Source organism: Gadus macrocephalus, chromosome 22, assembly GCF_031168955.1.
Source record: "Gadus macrocephalus chromosome 22, ASM3116895v1".
NCBI lineage: Eukaryota > Metazoa > Chordata > Actinopteri > Gadiformes > Gadidae > Gadus > Gadus macrocephalus.
Window position 1 is genome coordinate 16,515,938 of NC_082403.1, and position 21,614 is coordinate 16,537,551.

General features: G+C 42.5%; 1 protein-coding gene across 2 annotated transcripts in view; it reads left to right on the plus strand.

Moving 5' to 3' along the window:
- ctdp1 (CTD (carboxy-terminal domain, RNA polymerase II, polypeptide A) phosphatase, subunit 1) overlaps positions 1–21,614 on the plus strand; it is a 59,101-nt gene that overhangs the window by 30,482 nt on the left and 7,005 nt on the right. The window contains exon 12 of one of the 2 annotated variants that reach the window (XM_060044365.1): positions 5,924–6,186. The exons of the other annotated variant lie outside the window; for it this stretch is intronic. Within the exon in view, the coding sequence (XP_059900348.1) occupies positions 5,924–6,186 (263 nt within the window). The remainder of the gene's footprint in view (positions 1–5,923; positions 6,187–21,614) is intronic. 2 annotated transcript variants of the gene reach the window in all.

The following is a 21,614-nucleotide window of genomic DNA, read 5'->3' on the forward strand; positions in this document are numbered from 1 at the left end:
AAACAGACTGTTCAAGCGAAAGGTAACGCAACAAGTTGAACTTTTCTGTAGGGATCATATCCATAATGTTAGTATGTATAAAGGAGCCGAAAACAAGCATTTTTAGAGGACGTACAATGACGGGGCACCACTGCCCCAATGGATTATAACCGCAGCCTGTTTGGTGGGTTACGCCTTCAGAGGTAACCCTTTTCACTGAGCTATTGTTCCCCCTGGACAGCCTACAACTCCCCAGTCCTTCTCCCTGGTGGACATGTTTCCCTGCATGGGTGCACCATCGCTGTGCTAAGGGTTAGTTCGCAAAGCACCATTTATTGGTTCCACAAATCAATGAAACGTCTAAGGTGAGCAGGTATGTAAAGTAAGTGGCTTTGTTACAAAGTCTAATGATTGTTTATGAAACACTTAGATTTTACGGCAATCAGTTAGAATTATGTGCAAAGATATTGTCAATGAGTCGCAAGTGTAATGGTACGAGAGTGAGTCTTTTCTTTACGGATTTGAACACAGCATTTGCATTCTGTGTTCAAACACCACTTCTCATGCTCACAGACTCTGTGACGTAGACTGAGAGGCAAGCAGTTAGAACTGTTGAATGTTTAATGTCACAGTGCACAGTGGGTCATTTGGATCCAACTGGATTTTTTTTATTGCCATGATGGGGAAATATCCAATGGGGAAGAAGTGACATTTGTGTTCAGTTGACAGTTTAGTTCAAGGTTCATTCTTACACCCAGGAATCTAGCACTTAATTCTGATTCAGAGGTGAATGCTTATCTAGCGTTCAAATCAGTAAAAGAAAAGTACACTCCAAGTCTTACCCGTGAGACTTATTGAATTGTTGCTCAGTTTTCAGAGTTCCAAATGATCCCATTGACTGAGGCTAGCGGTCATTGCGGTCTCTGTCAAGGCCCAACAGCAACCATCTTAAAATTTGCAGATCCTGTATTTACAATTACAATTAAAATTTCACCCTCCATAAATGATCCTGCACAACATTTTGTGGTTAAGGGACGCTGATGCTCGGTAGGGACATCTGTCCCATACCTAATTTACCTAAAAAACAAACAAAGTGGGATGTTCAGTTGGAAGAAGCCAGAAGCTACCAGCCAATAGTGGCGACAACAATTATAACCAATGTTAGCATTTTTGGTGAATTGAAACAGCCGGCCTGTTCATTCTGGGAAATGGAACGGACAAATTTGGTCACAAACCTCATTATCTTTGGTCCGCACATGTGCCAATTTCATTCTTCACCATGCCTTGATACTCCAGTACTCTGGAGGAGGAGGAGTTTCAACCTGGCCAAGTTCAGTTTACTTATGGTTGAAACGAAAGCAAAGTTGGCGTTCCCATTGGTAAAATTATTTCTTCTTCTCCTGGCATCCTTCCATCAGAGGGTATGGGAGAACATCAATTTACCGTCTCGCAAATTCGAGCTGGCAGAGTAGAGAGGACAGAAATTGGATCACATCTCAAACCCATTACAAGCCTAGACATAATGACGAGCAGCTTTCTACCTTGAATCTGGTCCCAAGACAAAAGTCTAGCCCTGGCCTACCACCGTCAAAAATAATTACAGGCCTGCCATGGCTTGCGAGATGAGTATACAAGTTGCTATAGTGGGAATGCTGCTCACTCTGTGTTTCCCAGAGACAGCAGGCATAGTCTCCACTAGCCAGCTTGAGCATGAAGAATCGTGGGAGGGTCCCCATATAGATATTCCAGAATGACAGATGGCCGAGGGTATCGGCCATGGCTCTTTCATTTGTTGTTATTGTTAAATTAGGAGCGGAATGCCGCTTGTATTCTTATAAACAACATAATGTTTCCTGTACTTTCAAAGCTTGCTACCATAATGGGGACCCAGCTGTCCTGCTTTGATTGCTCATTTGAGTTGACATGTCTGACATGGCTTGTCTGTCTTGGCTTGTAGTAATCATAAACTTGGACTTCTCAATTCAAACCCTTATTTTACATTGTACTAAGCATCCAGAGACTTCCCCTTTTTATACAATGTAGTTATCTTTAATTCTTCTACGATGGACTTCAGATCTCTCCTGAACACTGATGGTGATAACTGATCTGTTTGACCTTGAATTAGGGATGTGCATTTCTGGCAAAAATACTATTCAATATTCGCTGAGAAGTATTCGAATAATATTCGAAAATCGGTCAATCAAGAACCCTCCACGCACGCACGCACACGCGCACCTCGTATACACGCACATACAACGACACAGGGAGAGGCTTTTATGATTTGTATGAAATCAATCTGTTTACTTCAACAACTGCGCCATCAACATTCAACATCAAAATTATTTCAACGTGGGCTTAGGCAGATAGGCCTACATGCGTCAAACAGATCGCTAATTATTTTACTGAAATCAGCCTGCATGACGGTGAACTAGACACGTCTTTAGCGTATGGAAACTGTGGCCAAAAAAATAACTTCACACGGTGTGTCTTTCTACAATGTATTTGTTACCTGCATTCGTAGTGTTGATCGGCAGAGAAATAGTCTGCCAAAGACGTTGACGTCGGTTAGCAACCGAGGATGCTGGGGTTGAAGCTACCGGACTTCAACCCCAGCGGTCATTATATGCTTAGCAAAGGTGAATCATCAAAAAAATATTCACCACCGGAAGTTGTGAAGGCCCATGCAAGTGAACGGAGCGTACAACCGCATTGAGATGAGCCGTGTAATAAATAACGATAATCACATTCATTATTCGATATTCTACGTGACTCCGACTATTAGACTATTCGACGATCGTTGCCCATCCCTACATTGAATACTATTTTTTTTTTCTGTTCTTTTCTGCATATTCGTGGTTAACATGTCCTGCATTAACTGTCAAGAAGTCCAGTCATGCCATCTGCCTGTTATTGAGAACAGTTAAGTTGTTGAACATGGTTTATTATTATGTGCATCTTTCCTCAAGCAGGGCTCAGATTATATGCTGGAAAGAGGCAGCATTTAGTGATTATGCCTGATTCTCTTGATACACAAAACACCCCTGTCTGGCCCCACCTTTCCCTTACAAACCGTATTGTCTATCCCCAGACCTGGCACTCAGTTTTCCCTGATGAGCCATTTGCACATATCCTATCTGAGCTTGACAGAAGATAACATGAACGTTAACTTAATGGGTTGCTTGGCAGCACAGCGAGTGCTGTCTGGGGCTCTGTATCTGCGTCTCCCCCATCCTTGCGTTTGAGGTATTTAGTCAGTTTGGAAATAAGTCATTGCCCTTCATTTGGAAAGTTATGAGTGTTCATCATATTGCCCTGTCTCTGAACCGCAAATGTTCTTTGTTTTAAGTGCTTTCACTTAAATGTTACATAACCTGTCCATTTCTTACCTGACTTAAGAAAAGCTGCCCGTTTACCCCGGTTGGCTTGGCACTTAAGAATATTATTTCAAATGGTAAACTGCGTTGCATGTCCATTGACATTTAGATCACATCTCTCTCGAATATATTTACAATCAACTATTCCTGAAGCGATTGGGTGAATGGCAACTGTGAATTTGAAGCCATGATAATTCTCACGCACACCCCCCCCCTACGCACACACCCTACGCGCGTGCACACACACAAACCCCTACACACACACACACACGCACGCACGCACGCACGCACGCACGCACGCACGCACGCACACACACCTCTAGACACACACACACACACACACACCTCTAGACACACACACACACACCTACCTTACATGGAAACCAGATGAGCCTTTCTCCTGCAATCGCTGGACAGCATATGGGCTTTGATCTTTGGATCAAAAGTGTAACTGATGCCATCACCAAGCTGTCACTGCTCACGTGGCACACAGCCAGCATTGACCGGCTCTTTTTTTTAGCTTCTAACACCTCTTTTGAATATAAAGTGTAAAGCATAACATTTTTGTGGCCTGCCGTCATCAATACTATGGTCATTCTTACAACGTCCTTACGTCCTATGCCTTTTCCTGTCCTGCACCTCAACATGTTTTGCATGTGATTCAACAACAACATTGCAAAGACAGATTAGTTCTCCAAAAGCCCCAATCGATTCGAGCCTAAAGGCTTCAGGCATATAAATAAATACAGTGTTATATGTTGTATATGCTCCTTTGTACCTGGTGATTCTCTAGGCGTAGCCCCATTTATTTTCACTTTCGGCAACCTTGGTAGGATTTAAATAAGAGCATGTTTGAACCCAAGTGGGTTATGTCCACACGTTAAATATCCATACTGAGACAGAAATCCTTCCGTGCTTGGCATTTAGGATACGCTGCAGCTGCCACAGTGCCCCAGCACTGGTGATAAGAGATGGATCATTCCTTTTATGGCATGTGTGAGAAGACGTACCAGTGTTGACTCTGATGTCTGTACATTGCAATCCAAAATTGGTTCAATTCACTTTCCTATAGTTGTTCTGTGGGAGCTACAATAGTTTCTAAATAAAATGATGGCAAAATAGTAATTTTTCAGATTCCGAGTCATCCATCCTAAGGTCTTGTTGCTATGTATTCTGTCTGGATCTCGCTAACAACTTGCCTTTTAATGAGCCTGGGTCAACGCCAATAATGAGCCTCATTGCTCAAGGGAATAATTGTCTATCTGCATTTATCATCGGTTTCTCTTGGCCACTGGGTTAAGTGGTGTGAGTTGCTCAATGGCATGACGAATGGCAGGCCGCTCTTGTTTGCTCTGTTGGGAATCATTCCTTATTGCTTCCCTGACGTTTGCTCTGTTTACACATATTACTGTCAAGGCACTGACCGATCAACCCAGACTATGTGGTTTAAAATGAACAGTGGATCTCTGCTTCTTTGCCATCAAAATGGCAAGCTTATTACTTTTTCATTTTAGAGCGTGGTGAACTTGTTTTTATGGTGTAAATAATACTGGCATGGCTGAAAATATCACAGACTTGACAAATAATGAGTTGACACAGGATAACATCAGACATACCTCTACACTGTAAATCATTTGCATGTAAATGTCAAACAATGCATGGACAAGTTTGATGTTTAACGCTCCCTAGTCACTTAGAGGGGTTAATGCAAGCATTCATACGTTTGCGTGGTAATGCATGCCACGAGAAGAACTGCTGCTTATCCAAGTTATAACCCAGCTGTTGCCTTGGTATATTGGAGATCGCATTACCATTTTACTTATGACGATCAATTCATACGGCAGGCCCTTTTATGTTGGAGGTGCTCTCGTATTCAAACTAACTGTAGTGGGATTCTCAAGCAGACCCATGCTTGGATCACAGTGAATCAGTAGGTGTTATAACTGATTGCCAATTGTGATTACAGGAATGTGTAATTGGGTAACTAACATTAACTTTAATTGAGAGTATTGTAGTAGATTAGTTTAGCTTTTCCTCATTGTACAACATATTGTTTTGATATATTAGGTGCACTCAATGTGTTTTAATGGAAAATTAATAAAAGAAAATATTGTCATCGACTCTATTGACGCTGGTGCATTTATTTCATTCAAATAACTTTTACGCCGAGACTCGTGGATCATTTGCCATTTTTATGTTGAAAATCATGTTTAGTTACTCTAAAGTACAACTCACTGTATAATCAAAACCTTGTATAATATAAAAATATACACATATACATATATATGCCGGCTTGGAGAAGCTGTGACCCTGTCACACATTTCACTGTCCACGTTCAACTTAGTTTGCTGTTTACATTGCGCACCTGTTTCACAATCCCAATGAAACTTGTGGAGGCATTCTGTAGCAACCGACGAGGCGTGTGTACTGTAGTCCACACACTGCTCTGGTCAAACAGGGCAGCTTGTGCTATGGGAGGCCGCTGTAGACGGCGAGACCTTGTTAACATTGATCATGACAAACCCCTCCCCCCCAAACGCAGTCACTCAACCAAGGCTTCTCTCACTTAGGTGGATGACATCCTAGGGGAGGAGAGCGACAACGAGAGTGAGGGGCAAGGCAAGGAGAGGCCAGGGGAGGAAGAGGTGGAGAATGATGATGATGATGAAGAGGATGAGGATCAGCAGCAGCAGCATCAGCAGCAGCATCATCAGCAGCTAGGAGCGGGGGCGAGCACGGGCGGAGAGCACACTGCTCCGTCACTGGCCGTCGCCAAGCACACGGGACTCCAGACCCCAGGCAAGGAGGCCTGTTTGACGAGTAGTGTACAAAGGTGAGACCCCAAACTCCAGTTATGGATGCCAAAGAGGGGCGCCGTTCATCTGTATTTTTTATTTCGACTCTGCATCAAGTGAAAGGAAGTTAAAAGGGATGTTGTAACCCATGGTGTGGCCTCTAGAACTGAAATTAGGCATCTATTTCTCGTCTTGTGTTCCCGTTCCAAACACCTTTTCACAAACGCTTGCATGCTTCACATGACAGAAAAGAGCGGCTAGCTGGTTGCTATGGAGAAATGAGGAAGCTGAATGCATGCAGACTGGGGTCTCGACAACACGTGAGAGACTCTTTCTGGGGTCAAGCGGCTGGTCTGAGCTGCCAGATGTGAATAATGCAGTCTGTATCTCCATTGCTGTCCTAGTTAAGTAGCCATTACACCGCAAATGAAACTAAATCCACCACGTCAAACATTTTCCCAAGCCGGATTAGGTGTGCATTAGTGACGTGCAGTCAGGGGATTCAGGTGAGGCAGAGCCTCGCCTGTCATCATGAAAAGAAAAAACGAATTATGATAATATTGAAAAAATATTATATATTGGTATTTATCTACTGATCTGTGGTCTAAATGTAATTAATGTACGATTCCAATAATTTAAATCATTTTTATTATCAAAATCATTGAATTTGCCTTTTTCCTGAGGGGAAATACAGGAGCTTAGGCCGGCTGAGGCAGCGAGCAGTGCTGCCTCACCGAGAATTGCACAATCCCTCACAAACTGGGTAGAGCGCATGCGCTCTACCCAGTTTGCTTTTTCACCGTTGTCACCAATGTATGCGTGAGCCCACCGTGTTTACAGGATGCTTCCGTTAACTTCTTCTAAGCAGTCAAGTGCACTACATCAGTTTGTTTATTTAAACAAAACATTTCTGACTGCAAACATGGAAGATAATGATTCAATAGTCAAGCTCAGAAATTTCTCAAAACTGGACTTTCAATCAAAAAAATAGGTAATAAATGATGGAACAACGTTCAAACAACGGGACAGAAAGTAACGGTCTTTTCAAACAGAGTGGTACCGCCGAAAAGACTGGCTGTGTGGCTGGGCTACGAGAAATCGCCATTTCTGCTTTCCCTGTCTTTTGTTCTCAACATTTGAAAATATCTGGACTAAGTCAGTGCCTCACTAGCCACGGACCTCACCGCACGTCTCTGGTGTGCACTCAATATATCAGGACGACTCTTTAGTGGCACTTAACAGAGCCGTCGCATCAAAACACAACAGAAATAGTGTCTGTTAAAAGAAGCACGTCCCGTCTCGCTGATTGCTATGATTCTAACACAGTGCAGGAAGTTAACTGGGAGAGAGTGATGATCTACCCCCTGCCAGTGACACAATCCAATCAAACCAATGCTGTTTGGACCAGTTACAGGAGATGTAACTGCTTATAAACACAACTACAGTGCACCTTGTGGTTGAATGGATGGGAGAGTTCCAGATAAATCTGTACTTTAGTCCACCAGTACGGTCTTTCATCTTTTATACCTCTATGGATAAAATATAGTTGTTTCCTAACTAGAAGAAAAAAGAAAGGGTTAAACGATCTTCCATCTTACTGGAGCAATTATTGCAAAGAAAAGACGCCACAAGTATTCTGTGTCCTTATTTAAATCCCTTTTCTTTTAAAAGTAAACGTTATGGTTTCAATAATTAGAATGCTTAAATCTTTCTTTTTCTTTTTATAAAGGCCATTCAACATTTTCCTTCAACACACTCTTGACTGCAAGCGACAGTTACTTTGGCTTCATCGTTTCGTGTTAATTGGTATTTAAAACATCAGTGAAATGCACCCAATAAAAGTCAGCCAGAGTTCATCTTATTCTAAATGAGGGAATCATTTGTCAGCAATTTCCCTATCGCGACATTCAGCATTGGGCCCAAACGCCCCAGTCTGGTACCAGACCCATTTAGGTGTGTAATGATGGTTGACATTCTATCACCATTGTTTCTGGCACCATTTCCTCTTTTGAAAGAGTACTCATGGAACCGTTGCTAAGATACGGAACTGGTGTGACTGTCTGGTTACAGATTCAGTCGATACATGTTCCTTTCACTGCTACTCTGTTCCCTGCACACTCTACAAAGTACCCAGAATTGTGTATATATTTATGGATGTTTCCTCTCATAAACTATCGAACATTAATATAGGGAAAAGTTTTCTCATTGGTCTTATAAAGCACATGTCCATTTTTGAGCATTTGAACATAGAAATCGAAACCAAAGTTTCTAACTATTTCTACTATTTGGTCGTTAATTCTTTGATCCTGCTGGTCTTACAGTTCATTAAGGGTTCCTAACATCCCCCTTAACTTAAACACCAGGTCCAGGTTGTCCAGGTCAAGTGAAATAGTTATAATAAAATATAGCAGTGTTCTTTTAGAGTCACTGGTTTTCAGATACTGATAGTATTTGATCCCAGTAACGTAGGTCGAATTTAAACGTTTGGTAAATTGGTTAGATACACAAATGTATATATTAGGTATATTGTTTAAGTCCTTATCAGCAATTGGTTTGCAGTTGTCTTGCATTAGAACCCCATCAAAGACCATGCACAAATCAAATTCCATCATACTATTGTATTAAAATGTTGTATAATATTGGTAAAAAAGATGCAGTCTGTCTGACCCTCGTTGAGTAGATGGTTCATACAACGCCCCTTTCACACATATTTCCAGGTACATTACTGGGATTACCTTTCAGATAGTGATGTTTACTTTTCAAACAAGCAGACAGTCTGGAAGATTTACACGCCCTTCCACCCATGGCTTAACAATGCCGCAGTAGACGGGCCAAGGGACAGTCCAGCAGATGGCAGGAATGCAACACTTATGGCTGGCAGCTGGCATAAACCGCGGGGACAGAGAGCAGACCCCCCTTTTCGGAACCGGGACTGTTTCCAGTCATTCTCGTAAATGGAGCTTGTTTGCAAACAAAATAAGCGGTGAAGTAAACGGACGGGGATTAAAACACGTCCCTCCTGTTAGTGCGTCCACTAATCTTGCTGTATGTCAATGTTCAATAGAACCCCAGCCGTATTTACTTTTTGGTTTTAATCGTGGTAATGTCTAACATGATCGTGAACATGGTCATCTTTGCCAATTTGTCACTGTTACTACAACAAGTCTGCCATTAAGAGAAAACCAGAGTAGAATCATATTTTTGCCAGTCTCCTCAAAACACTACAGGAACTGTTACCTGCACTTCTTTTTGGAAGGCAGGTAACAGACTTTCATGTCGCAGATGTGACTATTGGTATTAGGGATGGGCATTTGAAGAAATTTTCTTGATCGAGCATCGCTAGAGTTATCGATCAATTATCGATTAATCATTAACTTTTTTCTATGTTTTTTTTCTAATGTTTTTATCAATGAAATCTTTATTCCAACAATAATGTATGGGCCAAAATTAATACAATACAGTTAACTTGAAGACCTACAACTGTTTAACAGTTTTAAAATAATAAATACAGGCATTATAGGTTATAGGCCTATGCGGCGCTCGTAAAGTCCGAACAATGCGCCTACAGGCGCTCTTAAAGGTTTGGAAACGATTCAACAAGACTAAATCTGTAGCCTATTCCAATTACAATAAGTAGCGAACTTATCGGACAACAATAATCAAACAAAGGCAGTGGGCATTAAACTGTATAACTGTTATGAAAAAAAAAGGGGGGGGAAAGGCCGACATATAATGCCTGCAGCCGGCGCGCGGAAAAGGCTCGCAACAAAAAGATGAGCCACCCATTTACAAACAATTGCATGAACTAGTCTATCTAAAAGCAATACCTTATTGAACATATATAAGGCTGGACTTGTTGCTAAAATATCACAGTTTTGGCAAAATGTAACGACTCCAAGAGGCACCAAGCGGAGCGAGAGTCAACACATTAAGAAAGAAAAGAGCGACTCACATACGGTGGTGACTGTCGTCCATAGCATACAGTAACTCCAGCCTACATATTTTTGTTTAGGAATATAAGCATGTTAACATGCTCGGGGGTCAGACGCGAACGCAGCCTTGTAACTGTCAGTCCAGCAGCAGAAAACACCCGCTCTGACGGGACCGAAGTTGCGGGGATGCAGAGGTATTGTCGCGCTAACTTTGACAGCCTGGGGAACCTTCTTCCATTCACTTTCCACCAGTCGGCAGGGTTATATTCAATTAAATGCTTCAAGACTCACAGTATGCAACACAACGTCCTTTTAATCGATAACAATATAAATTGATCGACGCATTTCTTAACGATCAATTATCGAGCATCGATTAATTATGCCCATCCCTAATTGGTATACTCATCAACGTCACGGTGAAGGGACACCGGCGGCGAGGTGTCTGTGAATGTCTGGAGCTCTGTCTGGACAGCCATTGATTTTGATGCGTCAACGAGTGTTATAGGCTTCCCGCACACCGTACACCGCCACTGTGTGTTGCACATTTCATATTCAACTTTGCTCATTGTAACACTCACAACACAGTTCACGTGTTCACTGCAAGGGGACATAACCCTGGTGTAGGAGACCTGCGTCAGACACTAGCTGTTACATAGATCTCTTTAGCTAGGATACGGGTATGAGGGAGCATGCAGTAGTAGGAACCACATCAATGAGTCCCCATGTTTTGAAGTTATATTAGGGACACGAATGAAGACCAACGTTGGTCTCTTTTAGAACGGACACTGCATTTAATTCAGGATCGGCCAATTATTCTTCAATCGTTGAAGAATGATCTCTTCAACCACCTTGGTGTCTGTAACAGCGGTACACACGACGACATGCGTCCCCATTTGTGACTGCATGTGCAGTGCTTACTTAGACGAGATGACTGGAGTTCGTTCACGCTGCTCTTCCCCCAACAGGCGTGAAGAGAAGTTGTCACCACCAAGACACTTTCAGCAACATAAATTAAGTTCTGCACATTTCCGTCTCCTTCGTCGACCGTCCGGTTAATCATCAGTATCCTCCGATCTATTATCTGAGTTGCGTGTGGATTTCCGCAATCATGTTGCTAAGAAACCCTCCGACCGCCCACCCTGTCGACGCGTGATCTTATTCCCGTCGTGTGAAGTTGTTAAATGTCACCAAAACACGTGTTCCAGTTGTCAACCCGGGAACACGTAGAAGGTTTACTATCTTCTTGACATTTACAGTACAATCTCCTTTCTGCAGCCGCTCTCATTACTGCACCCACCCCCTCCCCTGCTTTCACATGTCTAGGATGCAGCCTGTCCCAAGAGGACTCTTCTGACACTCTGTTGTTGTCACCCTGGGCTTGCAGTTCCAGGTCATATAGATCATGTAGTTCTGGGACGATTTAGTTGAGGTGTTTTGATTATGTAATGTAGAAAAGTCAAGTCATTTTTCATGCATCGCTTTCCTTTTCTGTAAGTCGTCCTACGGGTTAACAGCATAAAGAGATGGACCGTCTTATCTTTCATTCTTGTCGGTTTTGATGATTGCAGCTCTGTTATATGCAGTTACCAGCCAACTTACCATTGATACAACAGCTTGTGCCTTGAAGTATTTAGTAATTTCTCACTTGAAAGGGAATTATAAGTTGCTACAGTGCTGATTGCAAATTTTAGTCTTTAATCCATGTTCTAATGAACATCCGAGACATGGACTAAAGTGGTGGTGTGTTAAATCTAGTTGATTACTTGGGTGTACCTCGTCACTGGGAAAAACAACCGGCCCAGGTGCCCGGTGAATAGCCAATGGGGGAACCTGATTCGATCTTCAGTCAGAGAGAGGCCAAGGAAGCCCAGTTCCATGGAGGAGTCGGTTTAAAAAATACTATGTAGCAGTATATTACAATCACAATATGTGGAGTTAAATTAGACTCATCACATTTCACATGAGACAACAATCCATGATCTCCGCTCATTTGAACAATAGGCTCATTCTACCTCTGATTAGGACAGCAGGCGGACAAGTTATGTATTCATTTTCAGAAATGCATTATACAGAGTTGCCAACCTATCCATCATGTTCTCAATCGCCTTGTTTGAATCAAAGGATTGCCTTCACTCTGCTTAATCTATAAAACTACACATTATTGTGCAATTAACAACGGCAATTATTTCGTTTCAGTGCATAGATTCATCTTACCATCGTCTGTATTTGCCACCGTCAATTTCCTGTCCTCTTTGGTAACACTTGACAACGAGCCAGCGCAGCTAACTCGCCATGTGTTCCAGCAAATTGATTTCCAGAGCAACTGAAAGCGAAAAATTGCAGTTGCTCTCAATTGTTTTTGAATTGTCCATGTTTAGGTCACACGACCGGAAATAATGGAAGGAGGGAAAGCATAAATCCTTCCTTAAATAATGTACTCGCTAGATACCAAAATTCATTGAACCTGAAAAATTTGGAAAAATAGATATATGCTCGAAAGAAATATCTTGGTTGTGTGGTAGAAGAAAAATATCCGTTAAGGAAAAAGTGGCAGGGACATTTTTTATGGGAAAGGATTTCAAAGGAAGGAAAACTGGTTAAAGTAATTAACTAAAAAATATTATATACATTTTTTCTAAACACAAGATGTAAATTGTTATACACCACCCTACACCTCAAAAATGTATGTATCCATTTTCTTCGAATACGCTTTTGATTTTTGCCAGGTTTACAAATGTCATGAGAATGAAATGTCATGAGAGGCAGACCTCAAGGCAGAAATAATTCCTTCCAATTTATTTTTACTTTGGTCAGACTTTTTGCGATTCTTTGGCTGGGTGTCATTCAATCCTCTTGTCCTGACCTTTCAATTGAGTGGTCAAGTTTTACAATTGTACAATGAGTCTCAAGATATCTACCGGTTTATATTCTCAATTTGGCATTGGTTTGCATTTGATTTATTTTGAGATTTTCATCTACTAAAACCTCTCTATCTTTGCTGTACTTAACTCTAGTGGTATCAGATATCGACCTAGGTTCTCCTGAGATGTTTTGCTATGGCCCTAAAGTACTATAAGGCTACCAACTGATAATGCACCTGGTGGTATTCAATCTTAAACAGGACATTTATTTTCAGATGGAAATGAAATTTTCCACTTATGCTGTCTTCCAACTTCATTCACTCTAACCAAGTAGTATCCACATTGCATACATTACTTTCACAACAATCTCACAGGTGTACTTTTTATTTTGGTCCCAAGATTGCATTTAATAACCCTTGCAGTTTGCAGGTATACTTCATTCACTTTAGCAATGTTGTTTTCAGAATAAAACTCATTCAGAAGAAACATGCCCAGTGATGAAGAGGTTAATAGAATGCTGCTCTAGCTGCTACAATCCGTCGGTCTGTCTCTCTCCCTCTCCCCATCGTTATGTTTTGACTGCAGTGCATGATTGTTAATCCCCTCGCTTCCTCCTCCTGATCTCCTATCTTGCGTTGCTGTAATATTATCCATAACACGGCACAATTATGGATGCAGGGCTCTTGACCGATGTTTCCAGCCAGGCTTGGTATCGACTGGGCCGGTAGGGTTTAATTAACTGTTAAATAAGAGCGAAGTGGCCTCGCTGTACTTCCCCTGCTAGTCCCTTGCCTTCCAATAGCCCCCAAACTAGTGTTCACCCTTGGAAAATCGTCTCAGCCAGGCAGCCAGAATGAGAGGTAACTGCGATGGAGCGCCGCCAACACGGATCCGATCCTATCACACAGAGTGGCGTGATGGTCCCCCACACCTCTTCCTAGCAGTGAACACATCCCGTGAGGCTTCCACAACATTGTCCCCACTCGGGGATTCACAGTGAATATTTAACGGTTGCTCTGCGCTTCTCTCGCTCGCTGGTCGAAATAATAGGGCTCACATTCTCTTTCTTTCAATGGTTTGTTTGTTTCTATTGGGCCACGGTTACCGTTGTTAGAGTCGCCGTTCTGTCCCTGAACATACCTGTGATTCACAAAATAAGCTTTCTTTTTTCTCCATGGACCGAATTCTCGGGTAATGCAGAAGGGCGATAACGATAAAATACGCAAGTTGTTTGACCGTTTGTCATGGATGTTAACACAAACCTTTTTGTGTGTAAGGGGGGGTTGCCATGTCATTTTTCTTCATGGTAGGATCAGCTAGCATTACGATTTTTGATATTTCATTCAATATGTACATCTTTGCGGTCACTCAATTCATAAACATCATGACTAGCATCAAAGTACTGAATCCCTGTGGAAATGCACACAGGGCAAACACACATTTGATTAGATAAATAGCAAAGATGTATCTTAGTACGATTACCATCTCAAAGCGTCTAGAGAGGTCTTAATGTGCTAAACCGTTCAACAGGGCACTTTAAGATATAGATCAGCTCATGTATCAAAGCCATTACCTCTGTGTCTTTGTTTGGTTCAGCCTCTCAAAAGCTACTTGGAAACAAGGTTTTGGCCCATGGCCAGGGCAAGAGTGATTGCTGCCCAATCTGAATCATAACACTTTCCCCACTCTATCAAAGGAATTTAAATTTAGAGGGCACTGTTAAGTAAATAGAATCTGTGCATAATTCAATCTTTCCATATTCAACTGAGAATCCAAAATCTGAATATGAAAAAAATAAATGAATTTTGTTATTTGTTTAGAAATCTGAAACCAAATTCCACATGGTGGTTCGTTTTTTGCAAGTTAAATTATATGCTTGAACCAAATTTAGGAAATGTAAATCGGGCCAAGGGACAAACTCCATTCTGATATTTACTTTCACAATCATTGTTCTTGTTTGTAGTTTTTGTTCTTTTGTACTTGTGAGAAGGCATCAGTCGCAGCCCAAGTACTGTACAAGGGGAAAACTCAAAACTTTCTTTTTATAATTCTGATATCTTGATAATCTATATTGATATTCTAATCTTGTAGTGTCTGAAGTCAAATTTTGTCCCTCATTCACCAACGTCCACAGCACCAACTTTTTCCCCCACCGGCTTTTCACATGTAGGCTACAGATATTTGAACGCTCAAAATATATGCATATTTACATTCATATATGAAAAATAATAATAATAAATAAAAGAGGCAGGCTTGTGTTTTAAATCATATTTAGTTTTATTTGTTGAAGATATAAATTCTAGGCAAGACTAGCTGAATGACGGGTGATAACAACAGGGCTCTGCTCTTTGAGCTGCAACAAGACTCTAGGCCCTCTCCTACTTAGCTGATTCATCCATCTCCCTGCTCTGCCAAAGCTAATAGAAAGAGCCCCAAAGTGTTGAAGCAGTTACAGAAGAGTGATTTCGCCTTGTTCTGGTGCTAAGCAGAGAGGCCAAGCACTGTGAAGGAGCACTTGAGTTTTAGAGTGCTCTGACTCTAGTGTATTAATCCGTCTGTACACAGTAGTGTTGTACTATTAGAATCGAAATTACATCAAATGCAAGTCCAAAGTTTTAGCAACAAGTCTGTAGCAAATAACTATTAAGTGAAATAAATACTTTTTGAAGGTTTTCAGCTTTCTCTCGTTGGATGAAAGAGGACAGCATTGTCTTTGCTTTCTTGGATACCTTGAGCACGCACTGTTCACAATGTTTCTTTCGCTATATCTGTCAGTCTTCCAGTAGTTGCTGCATTTAATTGGTTCACCAGGAAATCGCCCCTTCATACAATTCCAAGACAACACCGTGTCCTCAGGAAAGTGAAATGTAGATAGAATTCATGTTAGCAGACCCTCCAGCAGACACGCACACCTACTTTTGTTGGCTGTAGGAGCCGGTGGTGGGGCGCGTCCGGGGTGACACCAGCTGCAGAGCCTATCTGAACCCACTCCGTCAGCCCTATGGATCCGCACATTTGCATCACGGCCCATACATGTGGTTCCTCATAGATACTGCCCCAGTTATAGCTGCACAATCGCCAGTGTGTGTTGGGTGGGTGGAAAGGAACCCAGTCCAAGGCATTTTTGATTGAAGCGCACGGTTGAGCTCCATTTGGACGCCCCGTACGGCTTTATTGTCGTTGTTGCAGTGCAGAATGGCTCCCCCAATTGCCATGACTATTCAAATCCTACTGCCTGCTTTCTGGTCCCATCCGGAGCAGGGCTTGAACACACAAAGTGGGCAGCTCGCCTATCTAATCTCCCTTTGCCGCTCTTTGTTAAATTCTTGCTTTGAGCGAGATAAATAAAGGCAGAAATTTAGAAAATTGCAGCCGATGTCAGCATGTGGTGAATTTCCACTCCTCCCCATCGCTCTAAGTTTTCCACTTTCTTCCCTGGCCTCCTACATTTTATTAATCTCTTCCGAGCTGCCGGGCTTGGGTTGAGGGGGAACGTTCCTGTCTCCCAGCCTTTCCTCCTTGCATAAGTGGCTTAACACTGACTCATTTCTACAGACGACTTGTGCTCATGAAATATTGGTATAAGCATTGGGATTTTGCGTTTATTTTGTGCTTGCCTTCCTCCCCTTGCTTTGAATCATTCATCCCCTGGCTGGGAACCCTTCCTTTACCTGAGTTGGGTGGTGCTTGGGCGAGTAGTGGATATGGCCTCACGGTCCATACCACAGTGAGGAATCAGGCTATTCACACGCTGGTTCTACTCCTTCTGCTTCTTCTTTCCTGCAATCATTATTTGTCCAAGAAGGATCAACACATAAAAAAAATGCTGTTTAGGAGGGCACACTTAATTTGTATCTTTTTTTATCTGTTCACTTTATTGCTTAATTTAGTGTGAGGAAATGTCTTGTCTTAATCTGTTTTGCCTGTGCCCTTTATCTCTTTCACCGTGGGGGGGACAGCGAGAAACGTCTTTTAGTTTCCTCTGTATGTCTGGTCCATGTGAAGTAATTGTCAATAAAGCTGACTTTGACTTTGACTTTTTGGACATTAATGGAGCTGTAGTTGGGTTGGTACTGATTTCTGTCTTACGCCTTAACAGTTTTCAAAGTTGCTACCTAAGCTCCCAAAAGGTTAACAACCTTAAAGGCCACGATGGGTAAGAGGCTTAAAAAGCAAACTACGATCGCTAAGGCATTACCAAGAAGGGAGAACTGCTGGTGGTTTATTACGTTTGGAGGGATTTGTGGCACCGGAGAAATTAGACTTCCCTGTCACAATGTGTGCATTGCTAAAGTGATTACCGCTTAGGAGTATGAGACCCATACAGGCTGTGGCTCATAATGTGCAATTGTTTTTAACAAATCGCTGGAAGACTTTCTGGCACTGCAATTCTCCAACGAGGCCTCAAATAGCATTTATGAAAGTTGTTGGGATGGGGGGGGGGGGGTTACACTAGTAGATAAACAGGCTATAGCCGTGTGTGAGAAGGTGAAATCCTCCCCCTTCTCACTGTCCCGCATTAGAGGAATTATTATTATTATTATTATTATATTGTGTGTATATATTAGATTGGGCTGGTATAGAATTGGTCTTCCGTCCCGGTAGGGGGCAGTATGCTAAGGGAGCTTAGGATCAAAGTATCAGGGAATAGCCCAGGGGGGTGTTGATAGAAACAGCTGTTTTGTAAATATCTTTAGGTTCTGCACAGGGTGTGGGTATATATGTATTTGGTGATTGTTTGTTTAGTATCATGTTTATTTAGTATTCACACAATGTACTTTCTGTTCAGTTATGTTGGATTGTTAGCTTTAGGTAAATGTTCCCCCAGCTAATGGTCTGGCCCATATGGCCGTGATTGGTCCAATTACCATTTCCCTATTTAAGGGCCTTTTCATTTGGTGTTTGGGGCTGAAGGTGGTGCTGGCTTGACGTGAGGCCAGTACGAAAGGTTATGATATCCTATGTTATGTATCTTAGTTTTGTTTGCTGACCGATGCAGTCATTTCCTTTTCGTTTGGAACGTTGCTATATTTTTGTGTGAATGTTTTGGAGACATTAAAACTTCACTTTTTTCTTAGTCCTCTGTCCGTTGCCCTCATTTTTGCCCACACTCGGAATTCCCAGTTGGCCGTATCCCAGATACGTGGGGCGACCACGCCGGTCCCTCACACCGTGCGTTTACTCCTAAGGCTACACGCGTTTGTTTATTTCCCCCCCCCCCCCCCCCCCCCTCTTTCATTTGCAATGTGTCAGATTAATTACATTTTTCTATCGAACAAGCCTTTCCCGCAGGCGTCTGCAATCAAACCTGAAAGCGAGGGAGAGGGAAGGCAAAAGCCAAGCTCTAATGGAATTTAGCTTGTCACCTAAAAGCCGAGTTACGGTGGCAGGCTGGGACTTGATTTTTCCTGACGACCATTTTTTCCTGACACCGTTTGCGCCATGCAGCAGAAAAACGTGTCTTTATAAGATTATTCACTTTTTTGCAATTTCTCTGGCCGGGAATAACGATGAAAAGCTGGTGGAAATGCTCTTCCTTTTAAACCCCCTGTCGTCGGCTCTGAATCTACCACCTGACTTGACCGCGCACAGGGGTACTGGTCTGCGGGTCTGACGAGGTTCACCGACTGACCCAAGTCAGGTGGAGTTTGCGGAAGGCCCAGAGAGGTCTGGTTGTGGCGTAAAGTAGGTGGAGCCGGTCGAGGTTGATGTAACACACGGGGCGGCTGGTGTTTGGCTCATTTACATTGAGGGCATTTAGCAGATGCTTTTATCCAAAGCGACTTACTCATTTTTCAGAAGAAGCTGAAACAACATTGTATCTCTGTCGGTACAGTCAGGATGTTCATAGAACCAAAAGACAAGCACAAACAATCGCTAGGTTAACCCATTCCCTGTATACAACAAAGAGAGCTAGGATAAGACGCTATACAACTAAGTACTATAACTAAGTATGACATACATTAAGTGTACATTAAGTGCCAGGACGTCGTACAACATACAATAAGTGCGTGGGTGGGGTTGGGCTCACACACATACCTATGAAACACTCACACACTCACTACTGAAACGCTCACACACTCACTACTGAAACACTCACGCATACATACATACTCGTCTGAAACACTTACACATACATATGAGAAACACACACGCATACATACATACCTCTGTGGCATATACACATGAAATACTTACATTCATACAAGTGAAACATTTATACGTATCTATCTGAAACACTCATGCAAGCACATATTTGTATAAATGTTTCAAATGTATGAATACGTTTTTCAGTTATATGTATGTATGCTCTTACATGAGGATGTGCAAGCGTTTCACATGTAGTATTCATACCAGTAATTTCAGTAGTGACGGTGAGAGCGTTTCAATAGTGAATGTAAGAGTGTTTCATAGGTATGTGTGCATGAAATTCCAAGGTCAAGGTCGGCATTTAAACCGGAAGGCGGGAACAAAGAGTGCATTTTTGAACAGCCAGAGCGCGCCAATTGCTTAGATTGGCTGAAATGTCACGCTCTTCACCGTTGGCTTAGAAACCGGCACTCTTTGTTCCCGCCTTCCGGTTTAAATGCCGACCTTGACCTTGGAATTTCATGCACACATACCTATGAAACACTCTTACATTCACTATTGAAACGCTCTCACCGTCACTACTGAAATTACTGGTATGAATACTACATGTGAAACTGAAAAACGTATTCATACATTTGAAACATTTATACAAATATGTGCTTGCATGAGTGTTTCAGATAGATACGTATAAATGTTTCACTTGTATGAATGTAAGTATTTCATGTGTATATGCCACAGAGGTATGTATGTATGCGTGTGTGTTTCTCATATGTATGTGTAAGTGTTTCAGACGAGTATGTATGTATGTGTGAGTGTTTCAGTAGTGAGTGTGTGAGCGTTTCAGTAGTGAGTGTAAGAGTGTTTCATAGGTATGTGTGTGAGAGTGTCTCAATTAGTTATGTCCTAAACGGCCCCTCATACAGATCCACCTGGCGGGCGATGAACAGGAACACTTGTTTTGTCTCCCTCTGTGTACCGGTGGGATAGAGGGGGAGGACTCGGACTGAAGCGCTCCACGTCTCTGACGAACAGAGCTTGAACTGAGGTGTGTGCGGAGCTTACTCGGGTCCGGTTTGATGTGGATTCATGATGGGGGGGGGGGGGGGGGGGGCGTCAACAAAGAGGGGATATTTGAATGAGGAGAACAAAACTGCAAGTAATGTGACCTAGTTTCTCTTGCCAGGCTTTCTACTTTACCCGCTTCCGAGTAGGTGGTGACGCAAGCCCTTCCTCTGTTGGTTATGCCTCAGTGTCTGATTGATTCCGCCCAAAGGCAGGGAGAGAGCGAGAGAGACAGGGGAAATGTGTGAGAGAAAGTCGGTGAGGAGTGGCGGTGCAATGCTTTGTATCAATAGGAGACGGTACACATTAGTACAGCTACTCTTCTCTGTAAACCAGCAATATTAGACAAACGGTTGGGATCGAGCCAGGCCAGGCCTGCTGGAATCTGTCTGAGCGGGAGAGGGGGGGGCCAGACACATAAGCCAGAGCAAATAAAACATGAGCTCACAGATTGGTCTGGTTCCGAGGCTATTGTTTAGCCCCAGTTCAGACACAGTTATCAAAGATCTGTCCATGCAGCGACAGAAATAGTTGTGTGTGTGTGTGCATTGTTGACGTTGGCGTTTCCTTCAGAAGTGTCTCCGTCACTGCCCTCAGGGCGGTATTTGCGATGCATGCACCGACACAAGGTGTGAGTGATGTGAGCTCAAACGCCCTGACCTGGGTGCACACTGGGTGAGGGAGTGAAACAATGACTGAGGTGGTGGTCCTCTCGCAGGCCGTTCCTTGGTTCAGCACTCAAACTGTCACCGTGTTTTATACATCGACGATCAGGGTAAGAGCAAGAGATTATCAGCGGATGATGGTCATTCTTTAATGCACACGCCATCGTTCTTTATTGCGCACACCATCAATCAATATTACCCTACAAGTCGTAAATCATGATGCAATTGAGCCAATCCTTCATCCAATTGAGTGTAGCGAATGATTTTTTTATCATTTTGTTTGTATAATTGAATTAATTGAATACATTTGGTGATTAATCAGTGTTCAAATCTACATAGGTCTTGAATTGTGTTTGATATCGATCTATGTTTGCAGAAATACATCCATAGCGGACCATAGCTCACCTATCTGACATGCACCTCAACGCCAACCTACCCACTACCCTTAATACGCCTGAATGTTTGGTGTCAATAAAGTAAGCGGGGTGTGTTGGCAGTAGGAGTGGATTCTTACTTTGAAATACTTGATGAGATCGGAGGAGCCAGCAGAAACTAATTTTTTGTTGGTTTTGGAAGTAATTTCTAAAACGATGTAATGTAAATGTCAAATTCAAGCAAGTAACTCATTTGAAGCAAGGAACTTGCTTCAATGGGATTATGGTTGACCTTCTTGATAAATGAACTGACTTTGGCTCTTGTCACAGGCAGCTTGAAAACATCCTGGTCTCAGTTGTTTGGCAAATGGTGGAAGCTTTTTGAGCAAAGCGCAGGTTAAGAAAGCCCTTAAAGGCACCCAGTGCAACTTTCGAGGCTTAAAAATAAACATTCAATTTCTAGTCTTTTTTACACGTAGTAA